Source organism: Nerophis ophidion, linkage group LG10 (assembly GCF_033978795.1).
Source record: "Nerophis ophidion isolate RoL-2023_Sa linkage group LG10, RoL_Noph_v1.0, whole genome shotgun sequence".
Lineage (NCBI taxonomy): Eukaryota > Metazoa > Chordata > Actinopteri > Syngnathiformes > Syngnathidae > Nerophis > Nerophis ophidion.
The window spans coordinates 30895880-30919878 of record NC_084620.1 but is presented as its reverse complement, the minus strand read 5'-3'; the positions used below and the strand labels follow the sequence as shown (position 1 = coordinate 30919878).

At 40.5% G+C, this 23999-nt stretch overlaps 1 protein-coding gene across 2 annotated transcripts in view; it reads left to right on the top strand.

Moving 5' to 3' along the window:
* The first annotated feature begins 13934 nt into the window (after positions 1-13934).
* cited1 (Cbp/p300-interacting transactivator, with Glu/Asp-rich carboxy-terminal domain, 1) overlaps positions 13935-23999 on the top strand; it is an 11254-nt gene continuing 1189 nt past the window's right edge. For both annotated transcript variants that reach the window (XM_061913480.1, XM_061913479.1), the window contains exons 1-2: positions 13935-14092; positions 23441-23999. The exon at positions 23441-23999 is cut by the window's right edge. In XM_061913480.1, coding sequence (XP_061769464.1) covers positions 23460-23999 — 540 coding nt within the window. In that variant the 5' untranslated portion in view covers positions 13935-14092; positions 23441-23459. The remainder of the gene's footprint in view (positions 14093-23440) is intronic.

Below are 23999 nucleotides of genomic sequence, written 5' to 3'. Positions count from 1 at the left end.
CATATGAACGTCACACCCCCTCTCCATCCACATATTTGACAATCAAACGAAACGCAACAAAAATGCAACAATCACAGTGAAATATGAACGCGAAGGGTAAAAAAAACTCCACCTAAAATCTGATACATGGCTAAGCTTTAGAACTTCTTTGTAAAAATCTCCTTCCGAGTCTGTCTCTGACACCCGTATTTCAGGCTCTGGAAAAACTCAGAGCAAAGAAACTACGCCAACACTGCTTGGTGCCTCGTCTGAGCTGCGTTGACTTAGATTACCATAGTAAGTAATTTGTTGACCATAGTAACTAATTAGATTACCATAGTAACTAATTAAATTACTACAGTAACTAGTATATCAGGCAAAAGTGCAGATTCCAAAGATTGCAATACCGTATTTTTCGGACTATAAGTCGCAGTTTTTTTCATAGTTTGGCCGGGGGTGCGACTTATACTCAGGAGTGACTTATGTGGGCGGCATAGCTCGGTTAGTAGAGCGGCCGTGCCAGCAATGTGAGGGTTGCAGATTCGATTCCCGCTTCCGTCATACTAGTCACTGCCGTTGTGTCCTTGGGCAAGACACTTTACCCTACTGCTCCCAGTGCCACCCACACTGGTTTAAATGTAACTTAGATATTGGGTTTCACTTTGTAAAAGCGCTTTGAGTCACTAGAGAAAAGCGCTATATAAATATAATTCACTTCACTTCCATGTGTGAAATTATTAACACATTACCGTAGAATATCAAATAATATTATTTAGCTCATTCACGTAAGAGACTAGACGTATAAGATTACATTGGATTTAGCGATTAGGAGTGACAGATTGTTTGGTAAATGTATAGCATGTTCTATATGTTATAGTTATTTGAATGATTCTTACCATAATATGTTATATTAACATACCAGGCACCTTCTCAGTTGGTTATTTATGCGTCATATAATGTACACTTATTTAACCTGTTGTTCACTATTCTTTATTTATTTTAAATTGCCTTTCAAATGTCTATTCTTGGTGTTGGGTTTTATCAAATAAATTTCCCCAAAAAATGCGACTTATATATGTTTTTTACCTTCTTTATTATGCATTTTCGGCAGGTGCGACTTATACTCCGGAGCAATTTATACTCCGAAAAATACAATACTTAGTATTACCAGGAATTGATTAACGTGGACCCCGACTTAATCAAGTTGAAAAACGTATTCGGGTGTTACCATTTAGTGGTCAATTTTACGGAATATGTACTGTACTGTGCAATATACTAATAAAAGTTTCAATCAATCAAGTATAGTTGAAGACTTACGGTCACTTGAAAACATCACTGCATATCATAATGGCAGTTATAGTTTCAATTCTACAGATCTAAAAAAATTATTTGAGAATGTCCGGCGGGCCAGATTGAAAGGCTTAACGGGCCGCATGTGGCCTCCCGGGCCTTAATTTGCCCAGGTCTGCTCTTGAGCTATCGGTAGGAGCAGGAAGTTCTGCTCGAAAAATATATATTGTGCATCCTTACAAGACTTACACAATATTACCTTCAAGCAATTGTTGCAGGTATTCGTCTGCAACAGTTGAGCACAGACATGAGACACAGGTGTCATTATGGCACTATAGTGTTTCTGTACCTCTCCCAAGTAGTCAGAGAGTTATTTTTTTTTAGCTTTTTTGTGCATTCCAAATCATTATTAAAGTAAAGCAGATCACTTGTTATACATTTCGCTGCAGTTATCACCTGCTTGCAGTCACTTCTCATTCGGACGATTTAACATCCCTTTTCATCATCTGAAACAACTACTGTATCATACAGTTGGTGCTATTTTACCACAACTCCTTCACTTGACCTTTGCACTTCTCTTCTGCTGCAGCATGAATGGAAATGTTACTTCCACATGACGGTTTCCGTTTGCGTCTTGCACATAAAGATATGATGAGTCAGATAGTCGTTGGCTCTGTTTTTTTACATCAAAGTAAAAGACAGGGGAACTTTTCCAACAAGTATGCAAATGAGACGCTGCTTTGAATCTACTTTTACTGTCTGTTTGATGTTTGGATTATACACAGTACACCTGAGGCTTCAAGTTTAACGCCCGTGTGTTCAAATGAATAGTCAACCAGGTAAAACGCCACACTACATGCAATGTTTACATGTTGCCTCTCCGTGTTTACTCGTCTAGGCAGCTAACAGGTTGGGCCTGAATTAATTGGATGACGCGCACGGAGACATAAACGTCTGCCAAAAGCTTGCCGCACCCTTTTTTTTTTTGTTCCGCGGCGCTTTGTCCAAACATGTCTCCCTAAACGGTTTGTCACATTTGCATAACGCTTCCACCCCCGAGGGGATAAAAGGTGGGGCCCCTCAGTCCTGATCAACATGTGAAGTGGCGGAGAGGGACGGAGGCGCACAATAAAGACAGATGTCGGCTTTTATCCGCCTAACGGAAGAGAGTCGGTGTTCTGAAAAAAATGTACTACTTCTTGAAAAAAAAAATGCAACCAGTTGTGAAATATTAACAGATTTCGATGACATTTTCCGAAAATGCCTGAAATGGGTCCTGGAACGAGTGCTTTTCTAGTTTTTTATCATTATTCATGTATGAGCTTGTCAAAATACTGATTGATGACCTTTATTCTGTCACCATACAGTATAGACCAGGGGTCGGCAACCCAAAATGTGAAAAGAGCCATACTGGACCAAAAATAAAAATCTGTCTGGAGCTGCAAAAAATATATAAAGCCTTATATAAGTGTGAAAATGAAGGCGACATATGATGTAAGTGTTTATATTAGCTATATTAGACTACTATCAAAATGACTATGTGTCACAGGCTGATAAAAATCTTCATTGACGGACATGTTGAAATTTAATTGTGAACGACTTCCTGCCGTCACCGTGCGGGTTGCATGGACCATCAAGCCAGGACATTGCTTTTGCAGGTTTGACTCTTATTTATTTTTCAATAAAGCTTTGTCTTTTCTTCGTATCGCTTTTCAGCTGCTCCTCTCCTGCTCGCTCCTCTCTCGCCTTCAGTTTGCCGCATCTTCGTCGCTGTGTTCGGCTCGCTCTCAGTCGTTCTCGCTCGTCTGGTTCTTCTACTCCTTCTGCCTTGATCGCTCCTCCTTCTCCCCTTTTATACAGCGTCAGGAGAAATGTTAATTGTGTCCGGGTGTGTGACCCACGCACCTGAATTAGATTGTGGCGGTTGCTCCCACCAAGCCCCTCCTCTCCGCTCCGCCTCATCCTCCGCCTCCTTGTTGTCATCTTGGGCAGGGCGGCGTGCCCTGCCCAGCCTTCGGCCCGTCGGCTCCGCCTCTCCACAGTAATATTTTTTCTTGATCTCACGTGACATCATCAGTTCTTGTATTTGGTATTATTTTCTGTCCAGCGAACTTAACTTTCATTCAACTTCCTGTTTGCCTCCATTTGCCACCACTCCCCTCGTCTGATCACTAACTGTAACCCAATTAGGTTACTATTGGATCATTTTGCTTTGTTTGCTTTGCACTTTACATGTGTTTGCTCTTTGTGCACTTCTCAGCTGCAGAACTTTGTTTGTTGTTTTTTTTTTTTCTACTTGCGTTTTTCCTAATAAAAAAGGCTCCTTTAGCTCGCTTTCCTGCCGTCTCTGCATCTCAGGGTCCAGACATACACCACGATGTTACAGTCAGAGATTGGAAATTTGCTCTCAAAAATCAGGTCTTGATGCTGGAATTCAGACTGGTACCAAAATATGAAAATTATTTATTTGTCAATCTCTGTCTCGCTTTCTTTTGGTGAGAAACAGACAAAAATTGCTTCTAAACTGGCAAATTATGCTCTCCTGCAGTGGACTAACCCCGGATGTTTATTTTGTGTGTTTTATAAGTGTGTTTTGTTCATGCTATTATTATTAAGTGGGATAATCGTTTGTGTACATTTTTTTTTTATATTGATGTGCACAGTTACAGCAACACAGCCAGTGGCCAAGATGGAAATCAGTTTCTCATCCCTGCTGAAAGCTGCATTATTTCAGCTTCTCAAGCTATGTGTTGTTTGTGCCTTCAAAATTAGTGTTTTGTTCTAGAACAGGGGTGTCAAAGTCAAGGCCAGAGGGCCGGATGAATCATCTATGGCCTTCGGGATGATATTTGATTAGTATTAAATCCGGCCCGCAGGCCACGGCCGCCTGCTGCTGTTTTGCACGCACCAATACTCCATCAGTGTTGGCGCTAGGAATTTTCAAAATGGGGTCCCAGGAACCCCATCAAGTCATAAAAATGGGGTCACATGGTTCATTATTGGGGTATCACTTTTTTGTAACTGTTTTGAAAACAAATGATAAATGTATGCATTATCCTGTTATATCTCACATTTTATATTGTGTTTTGGAAAAAGGTTGTCATAAACATTACTTAATTTATTTTAAAAAATATTACAAAAGAAAACACATTTTAATACATATGTAAATTTATTCAGTTATAAACATTCATTCACTTTCTTCTTTCCTTACTGGATCTAAACTTTACCGATACCGTTTTTTTGTTCTATATTTTCATTGTAATATTTTCAGAATGTGTTTGTTCTATTTTTGGCCAAAGTAAGACAAAGAAAACAATCTGAAGATGTCTTTTTTTTTTTAGCTTTGATGCTATGATTTTAATAGTCCGGCCCGCGTGTGCACATATTTTCCTCCATGCGGCCCCTGAGCTAAAATGAGTTTGACACCCCTGTACTAGAAAGTTATTGAGAAATATATACTTTAGGTTCTGGTGTGCTAAATTCATTTATATCGTGAAGTTTGTAAACTTTTATTTCCAACACAATTGCATTATATTTTGTGCCTTTGGGGAGCTTCTGAAGTAGTTCATGTGGTATTTCACTTGTTTATGAGGGCACATACTACTATGCAGTCATTTATTGATGCATATTGGTTTGTTTTCTTTAGTTTATTTTCGGTTCATGCTGGCTTTGACAGTGCTGTCTATTTATTTCAGAGCTTGGATGCGCCTTCTTGACTCCAAATATTCATTTTGGAAGGCTTGCTGTTGACTTGTGTCCACTTCCACACACAAGAGGAATAGCTGGATCAATCTGTCTCTGCAACAATACTTGGTAATTTTAAAGGCCAAGTAAGTAAATGTCAGTGTCATGATCTCACATGACATCATCAGTTCTTGTATTTTGTATTATTTTCTGTCCAGTGATCTTAATTTTCATTCAACTTCCTGTTTGCCTCCATTTGCCACCACTCCTCTCGTCTGAGCACTAACTATAACCCAATCTGGTTACTTTTGGATCATTTTGCTTTGTTTGCTTTGCACTTTGCATGTGTTGGCTCTTTGTGAACTTCCCAGCTGCGCGTCTTAGTTTTTTTTTGCTACTTGCGTTTTCCCTAATAAAAAAGGCTCCTTTAACTCGCTTGCCTGCCGTCTCTGCATCCTAGGGTCCAGAAATATACCACGGTGTTACAGTCAGAGATCGGAAATTTGCTGTCCAAAATCTAGTCTTGATGCTGGAATTCAGATAGTTTAAAAGTGGTTTTAGTATGTTTGACCAGGAACACGCCATTTTGTGTGTGTATTGTGTACAGTAGCTCTGCACTTGTAAATGCAAAATAAACCATATTTAACAAATACACTAATGCAGGGTTCGGCAACCCACAACGTTGAAAGAGCCACATTGGACCAAAAATAAAAATCTGTCTGGAGCCGCAAACAAATTTAAGCCTTATATAAGTGATATAATGAAGGCAACACATGATGTAAGTGTCTATATTAGCTATATCAAAATTGGTGAATTCTTGCTCGCACTATGTTCAGAACATAGCCTTGTTATAACTAACACCGTATTCAAGCACAAAGAATCACACAAGAAGACCTGGATGCATCCGAGATCCAAACACTGGCATCTGCTGGACTACCCCATAGTGAGACCAACGGGACCTGAGAGAAGTGCTGGACACCAGAGCAATGAGGGGCGCTGACTGTGGCACGGATCATGTAATGTTGAGAACAAAACTGAAGCTTTACAGGTGGAAGTATTGCCACAAGACAGGGACAAAAACCCCACACGAGCTGGATACTGGTGCACTGAGAGTTCAAGGGAAGAGAGTAGAGCTGTCTGAGGAAATGAATTGTAGTTTGCGAGAATGGGACAGGATGACAGCAGGGTTAGACATAAATGAGAAATGGGTTGAAATGAGGGAAACTGTACAACACAGCCTACAATATTTTGGCCTACCCAAAGAGGAAACATCAGGATTGGTTCGATGTTCCGGACGAACATCTGCAGGAGTTGCTGGTAACCAGGAACAAAGCTAGGCAGGAGAGGCTGCAGTGCAACACAAGATCCAAAAAGCATGCTTATAGCAGAGCCCAAAGTGAACTAAAGAGATACACCAGAAAAATTAAATCTGACTGGTGGGAAAGACAGGCAGAAGAGCTGCAGATTGCAGCCAATAGGAATGATATGAAAACCTTCTTCACAGGTCTGAGAGAAATCTATGGCCCAACACCCAGAAGGTTGATCCAGCTGAAAGCACAAGACAGCAAGACATTCCTGTCGGAAAAGGATAAGATCTTGGACAGATTTGCATATCATTTTGAGAAACTGCTGAACTACCCTGGAGATTTAGCAGAGGATGCCACGTATGCTACAGCACAGCGCCCGGTAGTAGTGAGTCTGGATGGGCCGCCTGGTATCTCCGAATTAACAAGAGAAATCAACACAATACAGGAAGATAAAGCCCCAGGTCGTGATGACATTCCAACTGAGGTGTGGAAGTTAGGGGGTGCCCAGTTGTTGACCTGTCTGTATAAGATGATCAAAGATATTTGGGCAACACATCAGATACCCCAGGAGTGGAAGGATGCTAGCATTGTACCACTGTTCAAGAAAGGAGACAGAAGAGAGTGTGGGAATTACCGAGGCATCTCACTCTTAGCCATTGTCAGTAAAATTTTCTCAAGAATGCCAGGCTTGATGATGAGATCAGACTCAGGATGTGGAGAGCGAGTGCTGTGTTTGGGAAATCAAGGGAAAGACTCTGGAACAACAAGCATGTCTCTATTTGCGTCAAGTGCAAGGTGTACAGAACAACTGTGCTTGCTACACTTTTGTACGGTGCTGAAACTTGGAGCATCTACAGGTTGCAAGTCAGAAAACTTCACGCCTACATGATGCGCCACCTTCGGACCATCATGGATACCTCCTGGACAGACAAAATCCCAAACACAGAGGTCCTAAGTCGTGCTGGACTGCCATCGATGGATGTCATCTTTACCCAAACGAACCTGAGATGGTTCGGGCATGTAGAGAGAATGACTCATGAGCGGCTCCCTCGCCAACTGCTCTACTCACAGTTGGAGGAAGGGAAACGAAACCGAGGGAGGCCAAGGCTAAGGTACAAGGACACCGTTAAACGGAATTTGAGAGAAGTGAAGATCGACACTGCAACCTGGCAGCTGAAGGCAAAAGACAGGGCTGAGTGGAGGTCTATGATCCGACCTAAATGAAACAGTTATTGTCGCGCTCGACAGACTGCTATGATGATGATGATCAAAATTACTATGTGTCGCAGGCTGATGCAAATCTTCATTGACAGAAATGTTGAAATGTAATATTTATTCTACACATTTTTACAACATTGGAAAACCTTAGTAAAACGCAGGCTTCTCAGGGGGTGAGATAGCTCCTCTATATTACTGGCTTAGATTAGCCAAAAGCAAAGAAGTGTGTGTCTAAGTTTAAAGAAAGGACAGGCTGTCTTCTTTTAATGGATTTATTACAATTTTTGTAAGCAAGGTAAGTTTTGCTGTGGTCTGGAACAACATGGTACACCAACAACTATCAGAAATGCCGGCAATATTACATACAGATAATATGTCATGAGACATGCAAATATAAATTAAATACGCAAAGGACATTAGTAAAGGAAATTAAATGAGCTCAAATATACCTACAAATGAGGCATAATGATGCAATACGTACATAAAGCCAGCCAAAATAGCATGTTAGCATCGATAAGCTTGCAGTCATGCACTGACCAAATATGCTTGATAAGCACTCCACACAAGTCAATAACATCAACAAAGTTCACCTTTGTCCATTCACGCACAGCATAAAAATATTGGTGGACAAAATGAGACAAGGAATGAGTGGCATAAAATACATAATTTTTCTGGCATCTTTGAAGAAAGTTATATATGTAAACCAACTACGGTAAGTTCAAGGACGGCCAAAATTAGTTGGACAAAACGGCGCTAGCCAAATACTCTCATCAGAGAATCACGTTTAATATAAACAGTGGGATTTCTAATAATTAGGGATGTTTGTGTCATGTTGTATTCCTGCAGAAACCATGCATTCTAAAACAAAAATATATTTTTTCCCTTATCTTTTTTTTCTATTTTCATAATTTTTTCAAAAAAAAAGCTCCAGGGAGCCTTTAGGGCGGCGCTAAAGATCCGCATGCGGCTCTTTTTTTGTTTAGTCTTTATTTGAAGGGACAATGCACAGAAACATTAAGATCAAAGACAGATATGTTCTTTAACAGATTATACCTAAATAGCTCATTTCCATCTGCAGTCATTGGCTACCCAAATTAAAGGGATACAAACATCATGCAATAAAATTATGACAATAAAACCTTACCATAGCATGTAATCAAATTAAGAAAAGTCATAAAATGCCTGTTCATGGACACATACTTAATATACAATACAACAACACATCATTTACATCATCACACAAAGACTAAACTTGCTCTTGTTCACGTCTGTCATCATTTGTAAAAACAACCATGAGTTTAACAGACACACCTCACAATTTACAACAAAAATGCTCTCATGGATAAATATAATATTCATTAAGTTGATGTGTCAAACATAGGGCCCACCTTTTGTGGTGCTTTGATTGCTCCAAAGCCACTTTTTAACTTCAATTGTGAATAAAAAGTAATCGATTAGAGTTTTCAAGTTTGTTGTGAGGTTGCTCCATTCCTTTATGGCTTAATATGAAACGGCTGATTGTGCAAAAGATGTTTTACATCTGGGTACGCTACACTGCCCCCGGTGGAGGCTTGTGTGTGTGGAGTCTTATCTAGTCTCCATAGCCGCAGGGTGCAGACCCCCACACTAATGTAACATTAAGGGGGTAAAGAAAGTCACAAATGCCAACAACATTAGCATAACAACGTGAGCTACAGTGTTGACATTACACTTACATTTTAACAGCAACGTCACGCCGCTTCAGTCGATGACTTTAATTAAAGATTAAAGGCCTACTGAAATTAGATTTTCTTATTTAAACCGGAATAGCAGGTCCATTCTATGTGTCATACTTGATCATTTCCCGATATTGCCGTATTTTTGCTGAAAGGATTTAGTAGAGAACGTCGACGATAAAGTTTGCAACTTTTGGTCGCTAATAGAAAAGCCTTGCCTTTACCAGAAGTATTTGTGCGTGATGTCACGAGTTGCAGGGCTCCACACATATTCCCATTGTTTTTAATAGGAGCCACTAGCAGTAAGAGCAATTCGGACCAAGAAAGCGACAATTTCCCCATTAATTTGAGCGAGGATGAAAGATTCGTGAATTAGGATATTGATAGTGAAGGACTAGAAAAAAGAAAGGAAAAAAAAGCGACGGCTCCGGGCGGCGGCAGTGTGAGCGTTTCAGATGTAATTAGACACATTTACTAGGATAATTCTGGAAGATCCCTTATCTGCCTATTGTTTTAATAGTGATTTACAGAGGTGTGGACTCGAGTCACATGACTTGGACTCGAGTCAGACTCGAGTCATGAATTTGATGACTTTAGACTCGACTTGACAAAATGTAAAAAGACTTGAAACTCAATTTAGACTTTAACATCAATGACTTGTGACTTGACTTGGACTTGAGCCTTTTGACTTGACATGACTTGCTACTTTCCCCAAAACCCAACGATTAAAAAGTTATTCAGGAGCGCTCCGTATCTTCCATTGTGTACGCGTGTTTGTCAACATGTGTGTGCGATGACAGCCTGTGTGCTACCTGTCAGTACAACAGCCAATCGAATTACATCCACGTTGTTTTCGTCACACAGCATTCACCCAATCAAATTGCAGGAAAACCAACGAAGAAGAGCTTTCAAACAACAGAAGAATAAGTGAAGAAAATTATGCCATAAAGTGTTTAGTTCGGATATTAAAACTACGACTTGGTCAACAAAACAGGAATTGCCGTATGCAAAACATGCGGTTGGAAGATTACAGACGGAGACGCATCAATTTACATTTGAAGTTGCACAGAGAAGGGTACGTTTTGAATGTAAGCTAACGTTTATTGGCTGAGTAACGTGACTTTTATTTGCTGTGTAGTTAAAGCAGTGAGGCTGTAAACTCACTGCTAACGTTATAACCATAGACATCTTATAAGGGTACGCAGCATGGAGCGCTACTGCCTATTGCCGCAGACGAGACGCGGGGCCGCCATCTTGGAGTGGTGATCCGCTCCACTCAGGGCAATTCATTTGGCAGGAGCAATGAACTGTCAGCACATTTAATTTATATTAACTCACTGAATACCACTGATATTTACGCGCTTTTCTGTCATACGTGTAACTATGATAAAGGACACATGTTTTGGCGTGTTCATAATTTGCTTAACAGAAATAGAATATTCTTATATGCTGTAAGTGACCAGACGTCTTAGATCAAAACTGGGAATATAATCCCAGAGAAGGGGGAAAAAACAGTCAGCTATTTTGAAGTTGAAGAAACAATATGATTAGGTTGTATATACATGCATATATCCTACATAGACAATGTATGAATACATTAGATATCTATATATCTTACGGACTTATAGACCAGATGTTCTCAAATGGGGGTACTTGAAGGTATGCCAAAGGGTACATGATATTTTTTTAAATATTCTAAAAATAGGAACAATTCAAAATCCTTTATGAATATATTTATTGAAAAATACTTCAACAAAATATGAATGTAAATTCATAAACTGTGAAAAGAAATGTAACAATGCAATATTCAGTGTTGACAGTTAGATTTTTTTGTGGACATGTTCCATAAATATTGATGTTCAAGATTTATTTCTTGTGAAGAAATGTTTAGAATGAAGTTGATGAATCCAGATGGATCTCTATTACAATCCCCAAAGAGGGCACTTTAAGTTGATGATTACTTCTATGTGTAGAAATCTTTATTTATAATTGAATCACTTGTTTATTTTTCAAAAAGTTTTTTGTTTTTTTATATCTTTTTTTCCAAATAGTTCAAGAAAGACAACTACAAATGAGCAATATTTTGCAATGTTATACAATTTAATAAATCAGAAACTGATGACATAGTGCTGTATTTTACTTTTGTATCTCATTTTTTTTCAACCAAAAATGCTTTGCTCTGATTAAGGGGTACTTGAATTAAAAAAATGTTCAAAGGGTGTACATCACTGAAAAAAGGTTGAGAACCACTGTTATAGACTTTATCTCTGTTGCTGCAACAGCAGAGAGTTTATTCTGTCTTGAGACTTTGTATTGATATTTTCTATTACATTCTTCCTTTAAATGATCATGTTTACAGTGATTGTTTTATATGTATTTTTCATTTATGTTGCTTTGGATAAAAGTGTCTGCCAAATACTTGAACATATATAAACACCTGAAAGTCTTTATTTCAGCTAAAACCACCAACCTGTTTCACTGGATTCAGAATAAAACCAAATTCTGTGTTACTCAACAAAGTTAGTATTTGAATATTGTTACTTGAAGACTTATCTGTGGTTACAATAAAATGAGAATGCATCATAATCAATGGCTGCTGGTGAAATTTGTTTTAGTTGGGCCTGAAAGTTTGTAAACCAAAATACCTGTAGGGGGGTCATCCTCCCCCAGAAGATTTCTTTGTGATTTTCACATACAAATATTGTAGTTCTTTGCTCCTGCTTAACTCTGTGGTAATATTATTTTCACAAAAAACAACCATTAGTATGTTAATGTAAATTCTTACTTGTGAAAAGTAATCCTCCAATTCCTATTTTCAACAATCCGCTCAATTGAGCAGGAAAACGCTGAATACCAGCCCAGCATCTTTGTTTTCTACCTGTCAACTGTTCGTTTAGGCTGCTTGCCGGCTCCTCATCACCACTTCAAGATGGCGGCCAAATTGCTTGCACCACAGCAGCCAATTCAGCGTCTACTTATAAGATGTCTATGGTTATAACGTCATTGCAAACACGGCAATTTGTTGCATCCACTGCAGTTGCTACCTTATTCATACTTATTGTCAAATGATTTTTTTTAAGCAAGGTTGCATGAGGTACCTACACATAACGTTACGTTAGTGAATGTATCACACACAGTAACGTAACGTTAGACGGCGGTCAGCAGCACCGCGTATTTTAGCCAACTACAAAAAGACAAACATAGTCAAATAAAGGTCAGTTAAAATGCATACTATATTAAGAATATGTGTACATATTCCATAGAGCCCTGACATCTAACAAGTACAGCACTATTCATTGTTATGTTCATGTATTTGTTGTTTTTCATGTGTACGCACACATAAACACATACAGTATGAGATGAGATCAATGAGATAAGGTGACAACATGATATAAACTGCTGATGAACTAGTTACAATGCAATATTCCATGGAAATACAATGTTAACACTTTTGTGCAAATAAGTACAGTTGCACTTGTTTTTTCAAATGTGTTTATACTGTAAAGGAATGAGTTAAATGTTTAGAATAACTGGTTAATAGTGCTATTATGAAGTGCAATGTCAGCACTGTTTTTTTTAATAATAAATACATACGGCGTTTTAAAAGCATACACAATCTGTGTACATATATTAGTCTGTGGTTGAAAAGACTTGAAATGACTCGAAACCCAAAATGCAGGACTTGGGACTTGACTTGAGACTTTCCAGTATTGACTTTGGACTTGACTCGGACTTGCCTGTCTTGACTCGGGACTTGACTCGAGACTTGAGGGCAAAGACTTGAGACTTACTTGTGACTTGCAAAACAATGAATTGGTCCCACCTCAGGTGATTTAGTGAGATTCTAAAGACATACCTCGAGGTCGGATGGCTTTCAGGAACACGCAGTGTCTCAGAGAGAAGCCGAGGAGCCAAGCTCACAGCTGCCTTTTAAATAGCTACTGCAGGATTTCTCCAGTAAGACTTAATATCACAATTTTCCCATCCAAAGACATGCTGGTTGACGTAGAGAAAACATGTTCGCTTGACCGCTCTGCTTCACAACAAACAAAGAAACACAGGCTGTGTCTCGGTGCTAAAGACAGCTGCAATCCACCGCTTTCCACCAACAGCATTATTCTTTATAGTCTCCATTATTAAATGAACAAATTGCAAAAGATTCAGCAACACAGATGTCCAAAATACTGTGTAATTATGCCAATAAAGCAGACGACTTTTAACCGCGAGTGGGGCAGCGCTAATATTTCCTTACAGTCCGTGACGTCACGCGTACGCGTCATCGTTCCGTGACGTTTTCAACAAGAAACTCTCGGGAAATTTAAAATTGCAATTTAGTAAACTAAAAAGGCCGTATTGGCATGTGTTGCTGTGTTAATATTTCATCAATGATGTATAAACTATCAGACTGCGTGGTCGGTAGTAGTGGGTTTCAGTAGGCCTTTAAAGATGTGTAGAGAAGCCTGCTTTTCACAAAGAAGAGGCCGTGTACACAGAGCAGGCTCATCTAGCGAGAGGTGAGTCAGAGGCAGTATCTTGTCCGTGAGGAGGGAATGACGTCATGAAAAGCCACATCTTCAAAAGCGAGCGTTTGAGCGCCTAGGACTAAAATGGCTTTTAGCAAAATAGGGGGACATCTTATTAAATTGGCTCATTGTCCATTCACATAAAATAAACCCTTCCTGATCCAGCTCCTTGTTTTGGCTTCTCTCTCTCACACACATTGAGAGAGCAAGAGAGAGAGAGAGAGAGAGAGAGAGAGAGAGAGGACGAGAGCGCGCCTCTTAATCTCTCCTATTCAGGCCTGAGCTCAGTATTGAGTGTGTGAGAGTGTGTGGCGGTCCGGTCAAATATTTATGCACTCTAGCTGCTGGATCTTCAGTCGCAGTCTTTTGCATGCAGGTTAGTCACTTATTTGTTGTCACTCCAGTAGAACTGTGATGTGCAAAGCAATGCATTTGTCTGTGTTGCACTAAAGCCTGTGCACGGGCGGAGAGCTCCACCGGTGTTGTCATAACACTCGAAATGAGGTCAAATATTTACTGGCTCCAGCAGAGCACAGCACATTGGATCAAACTTATGCATCGTAGGTTGTGGAAGTGAACTACGTGCTTTACGAAGCTGCTATTTCAATAGAGAGTATTAAAAAGTACTTGTTTCCAATTAGCGTGTAAACATAAACAGATACACAGGGGACGTTTCAATTTACTTGTCTTACTTTAATTATGCATCAGACGCATGTCTTCGGTGGTGTGTGTGTCTTCTGGATTAATCACCTTGATTATTCAGACCGTGGTTTGACGTTTACATGACGAGCAAAACCTAAAATGACATAAAAAGTGCAAGAGTTTCTTTTGAAGGCACCCATTTATGATCATAGTTCATACTCCACACCAGCAGGGAGCAGCGTAGTACTGGATGCTTGTTTTGTCACACATGTATATCTTTGCTGTGCTGTGAGGCCAGTTGTTCATTCCAACAAATACCTGCTGTTGGCAAAAGCAGCCGAGACAACCTATAAAAGGATTTACTAGCTGGCGAGCCGATTGGATTAAAAGAAGGTGAATAAAAGATGCCTGCCACGGCCGGTTGGGTCAGCTGTGAACAGGAAAAAAACATTGGCTGTCCTTCCAACATCCTTCCTAACGCCATCCATGGAAAACATCCTGCTCTGACACACAAATCAATATGTGTAAATGACACTGTAAGACATGCCAGCATACATTCACATGTTTAAAATCATTAGACAAATGACTTACGGATAAATAAATAAAAGTTATTTTGCTGGATGCTGTCCATGTTTTTCCAATTACATTAAATCCCCACACCTTAAAGGGGAACATTATCAAATTTCAAAAGGGTTAAAAACAATAAAAATCAGTTCCCAGTGGCGTGTTGTATTTTTTGAAGTTTTTTTCAAAATTTTACCGGTCTCGGAATATACCTAAATAAAGCTTTAAAGTGCCTTATTTTCGCTCTCTGCGAAGACACTGGCCATTTCCCTGTGACGTCATGCAGTGCTGCCAATGTAAACAAACAATGGGAATACCACAGCAAGATATAGCGACATTATGTCGGATTCAAACTCGGATTTCAGCGACTTAAGCGATTCAACAGATTACGCATGTATTGAAACAGATGAAAGTATTGAAGAAGAAACTGAAGCTATTGAGCGAATAGCTATTGACGCTATTCATAGCCATAGCATGGGCGAATAGCTGCGTTAGCATCGCCGGTAAAATGTACGGACCAAGCGATCAGGACTTTTGCATCTTATGACACTGGAGCAACTTAAATCCGTCGATTGGTAAGTGTTTTTTTCGCATTAAATGTGGTTGGAAGGAAACGTAATATAGTTGCAAATGCATCTGCAGGTTATCCATACATCTCTGTACCATGTCTGCTTTAGCACCGCCGGTAAATAGCATGTTAGCATAGATTAGCGTAGCATGTTAGCATCGATTAGCAGGCAGTCAACATCAACAAAACTCACCTTTGTGATTTCGTTGACTATCGTTGCAAATGCATTTGCAAGTTATCCATACATCTCTGTGCCATGTCTGCCTTAGCATCGCCGGTAAAATGTGGAGACACTCCAGCACATTCAATGGGGGTCTGGCGGCAGACACTTTCGCATCTTCGGGCCAGTGGTGTAACTTGAATCCCTCCCTGTTAGTGTTGTTACACACCGACGAGGCATGATGTCTCCAAGGTTCCAAAAAATACTCAAAAAAATGGAAAATAACAGAGCTGAGACCCGGTGTTTGTAATGTGTTGAAAATGAAAATGGCGGGTGTGTTACCTCGGCGACGTCACATTCTGACGTCATCGCCTCCAGCGCGATAAACAGAAAGGCGTTTAATTCGCCAAAATTCACCCATTTAGAGTTCGGAAATCGGTTAAAAAAAATAGATGGTCTTTTTTCTGCACCATCAAGGTATATATTGACGCTTACATAGGTCTGGTGATAATGTTCCCCTTTAAAGAGAAACTGCACGTAGGTCTTTCTCCTTTCTGTGCGACCGACCAACCAACGTTCCATTTACATGCCGTGACCTAAGGACATTGTTATTGTCAGAGATAACAGAGGAACTACTTTTTGATTGGTATGCAAGCTACTGAGCTGCTGCTGAATCGTCTCTGAGTTTGTAAAAGTTAATGCTGATTATAAATCATGCCTCTCACCTGTATGGTAGAAGGTTGTGGCCATAAGCCGAAAAGTTGGTAAACTTTTAGGTTCAATTCAAACCCAAAGATATCCCTAAGAAGATGCGACAAGATGCTTGTTTCATTTATGAATAATGCTGAATTCATCATTTAAACAGTGAAGACAAGTCTGGTGCCGGAAGATATAACCATCCCATCCGTCGTCTTCCTGATGAGAGTTGACTTTGGAAGTCACTGTTTTCTTATGTTCATGTTTTGTTCGGCACTAATGCTGGTGGTTTGGTGTTTCCCAATAACTGGATCTGCTTTGCACTCAGCTTCTAGAACTTGTAGCTCATATTCCTTAAATTCAGACTAAAAATATAAAGTTCTGGATCATCATTTTTCCCAAAGTATTTGTCAATGGATAGGTTGATTGGCAACACTAAATGGTCCCTCGTGTGTGAAAGTGAATTTGAATGTTGTCTGTCTATATGTGTTGGCCCTGTGATGAGGTGGCGACTTGTCCAGGGTGTACGACGCCTTTAGCCCGAATGCAGCTGGGATAGGCTCCATCACCCCCCGCGAGCCCAAATGGACAAGTGGTAGAAAAAGGATGGATGGTTAGTCGTCAGCAGCTCTAATGAAATCTGCAGTGATTAGTAAAAATTAGAGCTGTCCGATAATGGCTTTTCTGCCAAAATCTAACATTCCGATATTGTCCAACTCTTAATTACCAATACTGATATCAACCGATACCGATATATAAAGTTGTGAAAGTAACACATTATTATACCCAATTTAGTTGCGATGTCCAGATGGATGCATTAAACAATGTAACAAGGTTTTCCAAAATAAATCAACACAAGTTATGAAAAAAAATGCCAACATGGTACTGCTATATTTATTATTGAAGTGTCAAAGTGCATTATTTTTTTTAACATGCCTCAAAACAGCAGTTTGGAATTTGGGACATGATCTTCCTGAGAGAGCATTAGAAGGTTGAGGCGGGCAGGGTTGGGGGTACGGGGTTTTTGGTTGGGGGTAGCGTGGGGTGTATATTGTAGGTCCCGGAAGAGTTACTGCTGCAAGGGGTTCTGGGTATTTGTTCTGTTGTGGTTATGTTGTGTTATGGTGCGGATGTTCTCCCGAAATGTGTTTGTCATTCTTGCTTGGTGTGTGTTCACAGTGTGGTGCATATTTGTAACAGTGTTAAAGTTGTTTATACGGCCACCCTCAATGTGACCTGTACGGCTGTTGACCAAGTATGCGATGCATTCACTTGTGTGCGTGAAAAGCCGTCAATATTATGTGACTGGGCCGGCACACAAATGATTCCCGAGCGCGGCACCGCTGCTGCCCACTGCTCCCCTCACCTCCCAGGGGGTGATCAGGGGTGATGGGTCAAATGCAGAGAATAATTTTGCCACATCTAGTATGTTTGTGACAATCATTGGTACTTTAACTTTTTTTAAGGTGTATTGGCGCTGTGTACTTCTCCCTACATCCGTGTACACAACGACGTTTTAAAAAGTCATAAATTTGACTTTTTGAAACTGAAACCGATACCGATAATTTCCGATATTACATTTTAAAGCATTAAACGGCTGATAATATCGGCAGTTCGATATTGTCGGAAATCTCTAGTAAAAATGTTTATTGTTGAAGAACGTTACTATGCTCTCTGTGAAATCAAAATCAAATAAGTATCGTAATGCTGAAAATGAGCAAAATACTGTAAATAGTTCATGTATTCCTGGATGTGTTTGTTATTACATTACATTACGTGTGAATGGGTAAATGTGGAAGTAGTGTCAAAGCGCTTTGAGTACCTTGAAGGTAGAAAAGCGCTATACAAGTACAACCCATTTATCATTTATTTATGTATACTTATAGCATGTGTAGAAAACATTGTTGAAGGTTTTTCCTTTGTGCTTTACAGTAAGAGGCATTGTTTGTTGCCTTTTACTAGCAGTTTTTTATGATTTAAACAGCACAGAAAAGTGGGGGTTTTGCCAGAGGCATTGATTTGTGTGAGAAATGTCAAATCAATCCAATGAATAGGGTCAAACTTTGAAGTTTATTAACAGTGTCACCATGTAAAATGTGTTGTACTTGTATAGTGGTTTTCTACCTTTTTAAGGAACTCAAAGTGCTTTGAAACTATTTCCAAATTCACCCATGCACACACACACACTGAAGACGGGAGCTGCCATGCACGGCGCTAACCAGGACCCATCAGGAGCAAGGGTGAAGTGTCTTGCGCAAGGACACAGCGGACGTGACTAGGATGGTAGAAGGTGGGGATTGAACCAGTAACCCTTAGATTGCTGGCACAGCCACTCTACAAACTTCGCCACACCGTCCCCATGTACATGTGTGTATTTGTCAGACGAATAATTGCACAGGCAACACAGTGAAGGCACATAATCTGGGAAAACGTTTTCCCTCTTATGTTCAGCGGCTCAGGAGTAAAAGTACAGCGACATAATTACAGTCATGTGAAAAAATAGGTAATTGGCTGATTGAGAAAATCAATCACTCGAAATTGATAACATTTCCATCGATCATCTCAATGTATTTATCTTTATACTTGCTCATCAATTATTACCTGCACATCTAATTTGGGTGTGCTGGAGATGCAATGTGCGGCATGAACCTGTATGTAATCACAGATAAGGAACACACAACTACACACACGCGCGCACACAAACACACGCACACAAAGCTGCCAATGACAGCTGTTTGGTATCATTGTGTGTGTTAACTCTATCAGTCGAGTGCAGCTGCACGCCTGCCTGTCGCAATTATGTTCTCCAACAGAAAAGGAAGGGGGAAGGGGGAAGAGGGAAGGGGTGGTGCTGGGGATACTTTGGAAATAAGTTACTCCAATTTGCAAAGTGTGTGTTTGTTTGGCCTTCACGCACTTTTTGTGCAGCTGACCCACTTTTATGTATTTATGCTGCCATGTGACCCACTCAAACACTCTGTTGTGTTGGGACCGACCCTTGTTCACACACATACACACAGTATTATCAACAATCGCTCAGCCTGCTTTTACCCATGGGCCTTTCATGCCTAATTTGACTCACACACACACACACACACACACACACACACACACACTCTGTCTGGACGGAGCGAGTCATGTGGTCCGACCTCGTCGTGCATTTCCCAGGCGGCTCTGCCTTTAATTTCCTCGCTGGGGTCACAAGAACGCACCGAATGAAGCCCCAATGAAGTCAACAACGGCTTTGTTGCAGTGGCAAGATGTGAGCTCGTGGTCGCCAGAAAAACGACTGAAAGAGAATCATTTAATTGAGTTGGTCCTGGTATATCTGCGGACTTTCCTGAAATAGTACAAAAAAAAACAACTAACCAATTTTAAACTGGGATCACTCCACTCTGCTGGTTAGGAGATGAGAACTAATCAGTTACTCGTGTCAATGCTGAGTTACTAGCATGCCCTTAAAACATATCGTCCGTGCAGTTAACTGACAAAATCAATTAACTGTTGTAAAACCTTCCTCGCATTACACCGGCCTACAAGAGAACAATGACTCACATGACTCACTAATACTTGGCAGAGCTCCAGGCTTCATCTGGTAGACTTTGTATAGTAAAGCCCTTTTCATGATGTGGTGGGCGTGCACACGTGGAAAGCTCTTCATCACATAGCATTAACTAGGAATGAGAAATTATCAAACTCACATATACATTGGAATGGGTACCTTTCATCTTTTAATCAAATAGTACCGATCCCAGAGCCTGGGGATCGATACCGGTACTCAACAGAACCGATTTTCAGTATTTTTGTATGTGTTCAAATTGTTTGATGATAATTGAGCTGTGTTGTTTAGTTGTTTTCTTACACGTCTGTGTCTCACTTGCAAGTACTGTACTGTATTGTATTACACAGTAGACCTAGCATGTAATTGAAATTCCAAGACATTAGATGGCAGTAGTGTATAGGCTATGGTAGGGGTCGGGAACTTTTTTGGCTGAGGGAGCATGAAAGCCAAATATTTTAAAATGTATTTCAGAGAGAGCCATATTATATTTTTTAACACGGAATACAACTAAATGTGTGCATTTTTAAGAAAGACCAACATTTTTTGAGTATAATAAGTGTCTTATTCTTTTTAATAACATTGTTATTTTGAAGATAACCAATAATAAATAAAATACTTCTTACCATTAATGCAACTTCTGTTGCTGCATGGTTTTGCTGATGTCTTTGTAGTCTAGTTGATACAGGGTTATTTTTAACACTGTGATTACCAGCGGAATTATTCATTACGTATCGTGTTAAGCAATGTCAGCTAAGATTTATCTGAGAGCCAGATGCAGTCATCAAAAGAGCCACATCTGGCTCTAGAACCATAGTTTCCCTACCCCTGGGCTAGTGTGTGTTGCCTTAACCAGGAAGAAGTCTTTGCCATTTAGTTAAATGTGCCAGTGTTGTCTTTTCTTTGATTCCTAAGAAGTGCTTGTACTTTGAGTATTGTATGTATTACACACTAGCTGTGTGATAGTAACATGCATCTTTAATTGTTGTTTTGATAACTAAATGTTGATGTATTGAAATCGTCATGTAAAATCACGAAAACTAATCAGTAGACCCTTACACTACCTGCAAACTCCTGCGTTGGCATAGAAATTGGTAACATTACCCAAAGTTAAAGTAGTAGATAAACCATATTTGCAGCGGACTGATGGATAGTTGGTAGAGCTCCAGGCTTTATTTTAAGATGGGTATATATATATATATATACTGTATATGTATATATATATATATACTGTATATATATATATTATTTATATAGCCCCAAATCACAAATGTCTCAAAGGACTGCACAAATCATTACGACTACAACATCCTCGGAAGAACCCACAAAAGGGCAAGGAAAACTCACACCCAGTGGGCAGGGAGAATTCACATCCAGTGGGACGCCAGTGACAATGCTGACTATAAGAAACCTTGGAGAGGACCTCAGATGTGGGCAACCCCCCCCCCCCTCTAGGGGACCGAAAGCAATGGATGTCGAGCGGGTCTAACATGATACTGTGAAAGTTCAATCCATAGTGGCTCCAACACAGCCGCGAGAGTTCAGTTCAAGCGGATCCAAGACAGCAGCGAGAGTCCCGTCCACAGGAAACCATCTCAAGCGGAGGCAGATCAGCAGCATAGAGATGTCCCCAACCGATACAGGCGAGCGGTCCATCCTGGGTCCCGACGAGCGGTCCATCCTGGGTCTCGACTCTGGACAGCCAGTACTTCATCCATGGTTTTATTGGACCGGACCCCCTCCACAAGGGAGGGGGGGACATAGGAGAAAGAAAAGAAGCGGCAGATCAACTGGTCTAAAAAGGAGGTCTATTTAAAGGCTAGAGTACACAGATGAGTTTTAAGGTGAGACTTAAATGCTTCTACTGAGGTAGCATCTCGAACTGTTACCGGGAGGGCATTCCAGAGTACTGGAGCCCGAACGGAAAACGCTCTATAGCCCGCAGACTTTTTTTGGGCTCTAGGAATCACTAATAAGCCGGAGTCTTTTGAACGCAGATTTCTTGCCGGGACATATGGTACAATACAATCAGCAAGATAGACTGGAGCTAGACCGTGTAGTATTTTATACGTAATTAGTAAAACCTTAAAGTCACATCTTAAGTGCACAGGAAGCCAGTGCAGGTGAGCCAGTACAGGCGTAATATGATCAAACTTTCTTGTTCTTGTCAAAAGTCTAGCAGCCGCATTTTGTACCAACTGTAATCTTTTAATGCTAGACATGGGGAGACCCGAAAATAATACGTTACAGTAATCGAGACGAGACGTAACAAACGCATGGATAATGATCTCGGCGTCTTTAGTGGACAAAATGGAGCGAATTTTAGCGATATTACAGAGATGAAAGAAGGCCGTTTTAGTAACGCTTTTAATGTGTGACTCAAAGGAGAGAGTTGGGTCGAAAATAATACCCAGATTTTTTACCGAGTCACCTTGTTTTATTATTTGGTTTTCAAATGTTAAAGTTGTATTATTAAATAGAGGTCGGTGTCTAGCAGGACCGATAATCAGCATTTCCGTTTATATATATATATATATATGTGTGTGTGTGTGTATATATATATATATGTGTATATATATACATATATATATATATACATATATATATATATATATATATATATATACATATGTCCATATATGTATATGTGTTTATATATATATGAAATACATTCACATACTGTACATACACACACGCACACACACACACACACAAGCACACACACACACACGTGTATATATATATTTGTATATATATATATACAGTAAGTATATATACAGTCAAACCTGTCTATAGTGACCTCTCTAGGGAAACAAAGAAATTGAGCATATTGACAGGTGGCCACTATATGCTGGTTGGTCGCCATTTTAAATTTGCATACATGTATACAAATAGGTATACATGTACATTTGCATGTGTCCGTAAATGTAGCAACCCATTTTTAAAATACAGTTTTGCAAGCTTGAACAGAGCTATTGAATTTAAGCCTGCTCATTGTATTGTCACGTGAATAGGATGCTGTTTTCCATTCATGCCAGACTTTTGGGGATTAGTCAACTGCTCAAAGCTTAGGGAGCTTCGATGAGACTCATCGAGTCCCAGCGCGGCTGCAAGGTCTGGCTACTTGAGACCCCCCGGTCGGGATCCAGTTGAGACCAACGCATATCCCAGTCAAGAAATGAAATTTCACGGGCTGCGGTATGGCAAATGTTAATATCGGTGGCTGCTATAGGGAGTCAAAAACTTGTTTTTGTGATGCAAAACGAGTGGCTGCTGGCCGCTATAGACAAGGTACATAACACTATTTTTTTCTGCGGGGGGAAATCGCATGTTAGACAGGTGGCAGCTAACACGGGTTTGACTGTGTGTAGGTATATATATATTTGAGCTGTCCCTGTGAAGGGATGGGCGTATACACCAGGGGAAGTTCTTCATCACATAGCACTGTGATGTCATCCCCGCCAAAAGCCAATGTGTTTTTATAAAAAGTGTTATTTTGTAGCTCGCTAACACATGGTAATTTTGTCTCCTCCAGGTTCTGGCCTGACCCGGGGATGACCTCGCTGCTGTTCCCCGGCAACGCCCACACTGCGATGAAGGACCTTTCCAATTCCTCCTCTCCTCTCAACTTCCACTATCCTTCCTCAAAAACTTCCATCGGGCCTTTCTCCCCGTCGTCTGGTGCCTCCTCTCCCGTGTCCCCCCTCGCGGCGCCCCCCAAGTCCCAGCCTTTCTGCCTCCAGACAGGGCCGCACCTCATTGCCAGCATGCAGCTGCAGAAGCTCAACTCGCACTACCAAAACCTGGCCGGGTCGTCGGCAGGACACCTGACGACTGGTGGCGTTCAAAGGGGCTTCGGCGCATCGCCTTTGGGCACTGGAAACCAGATGCTGGGGCCTTCTGGTGGAGGGGGGATGGGTGCCAGCATCAGCATGGGGATGCAGAGCTCTGGTCCGAGTGGAGTCGTTGATTTTGACCTGGTAGATGAGGAGGTTCTCATGTCCTTGGTGGTGGAGTTCGGACTAGACCGAGCTAATGAGCTACCTGAACTCTGGCTGGGCCAAAACGAGTTTGACTTCATGTCAGATGTGCAG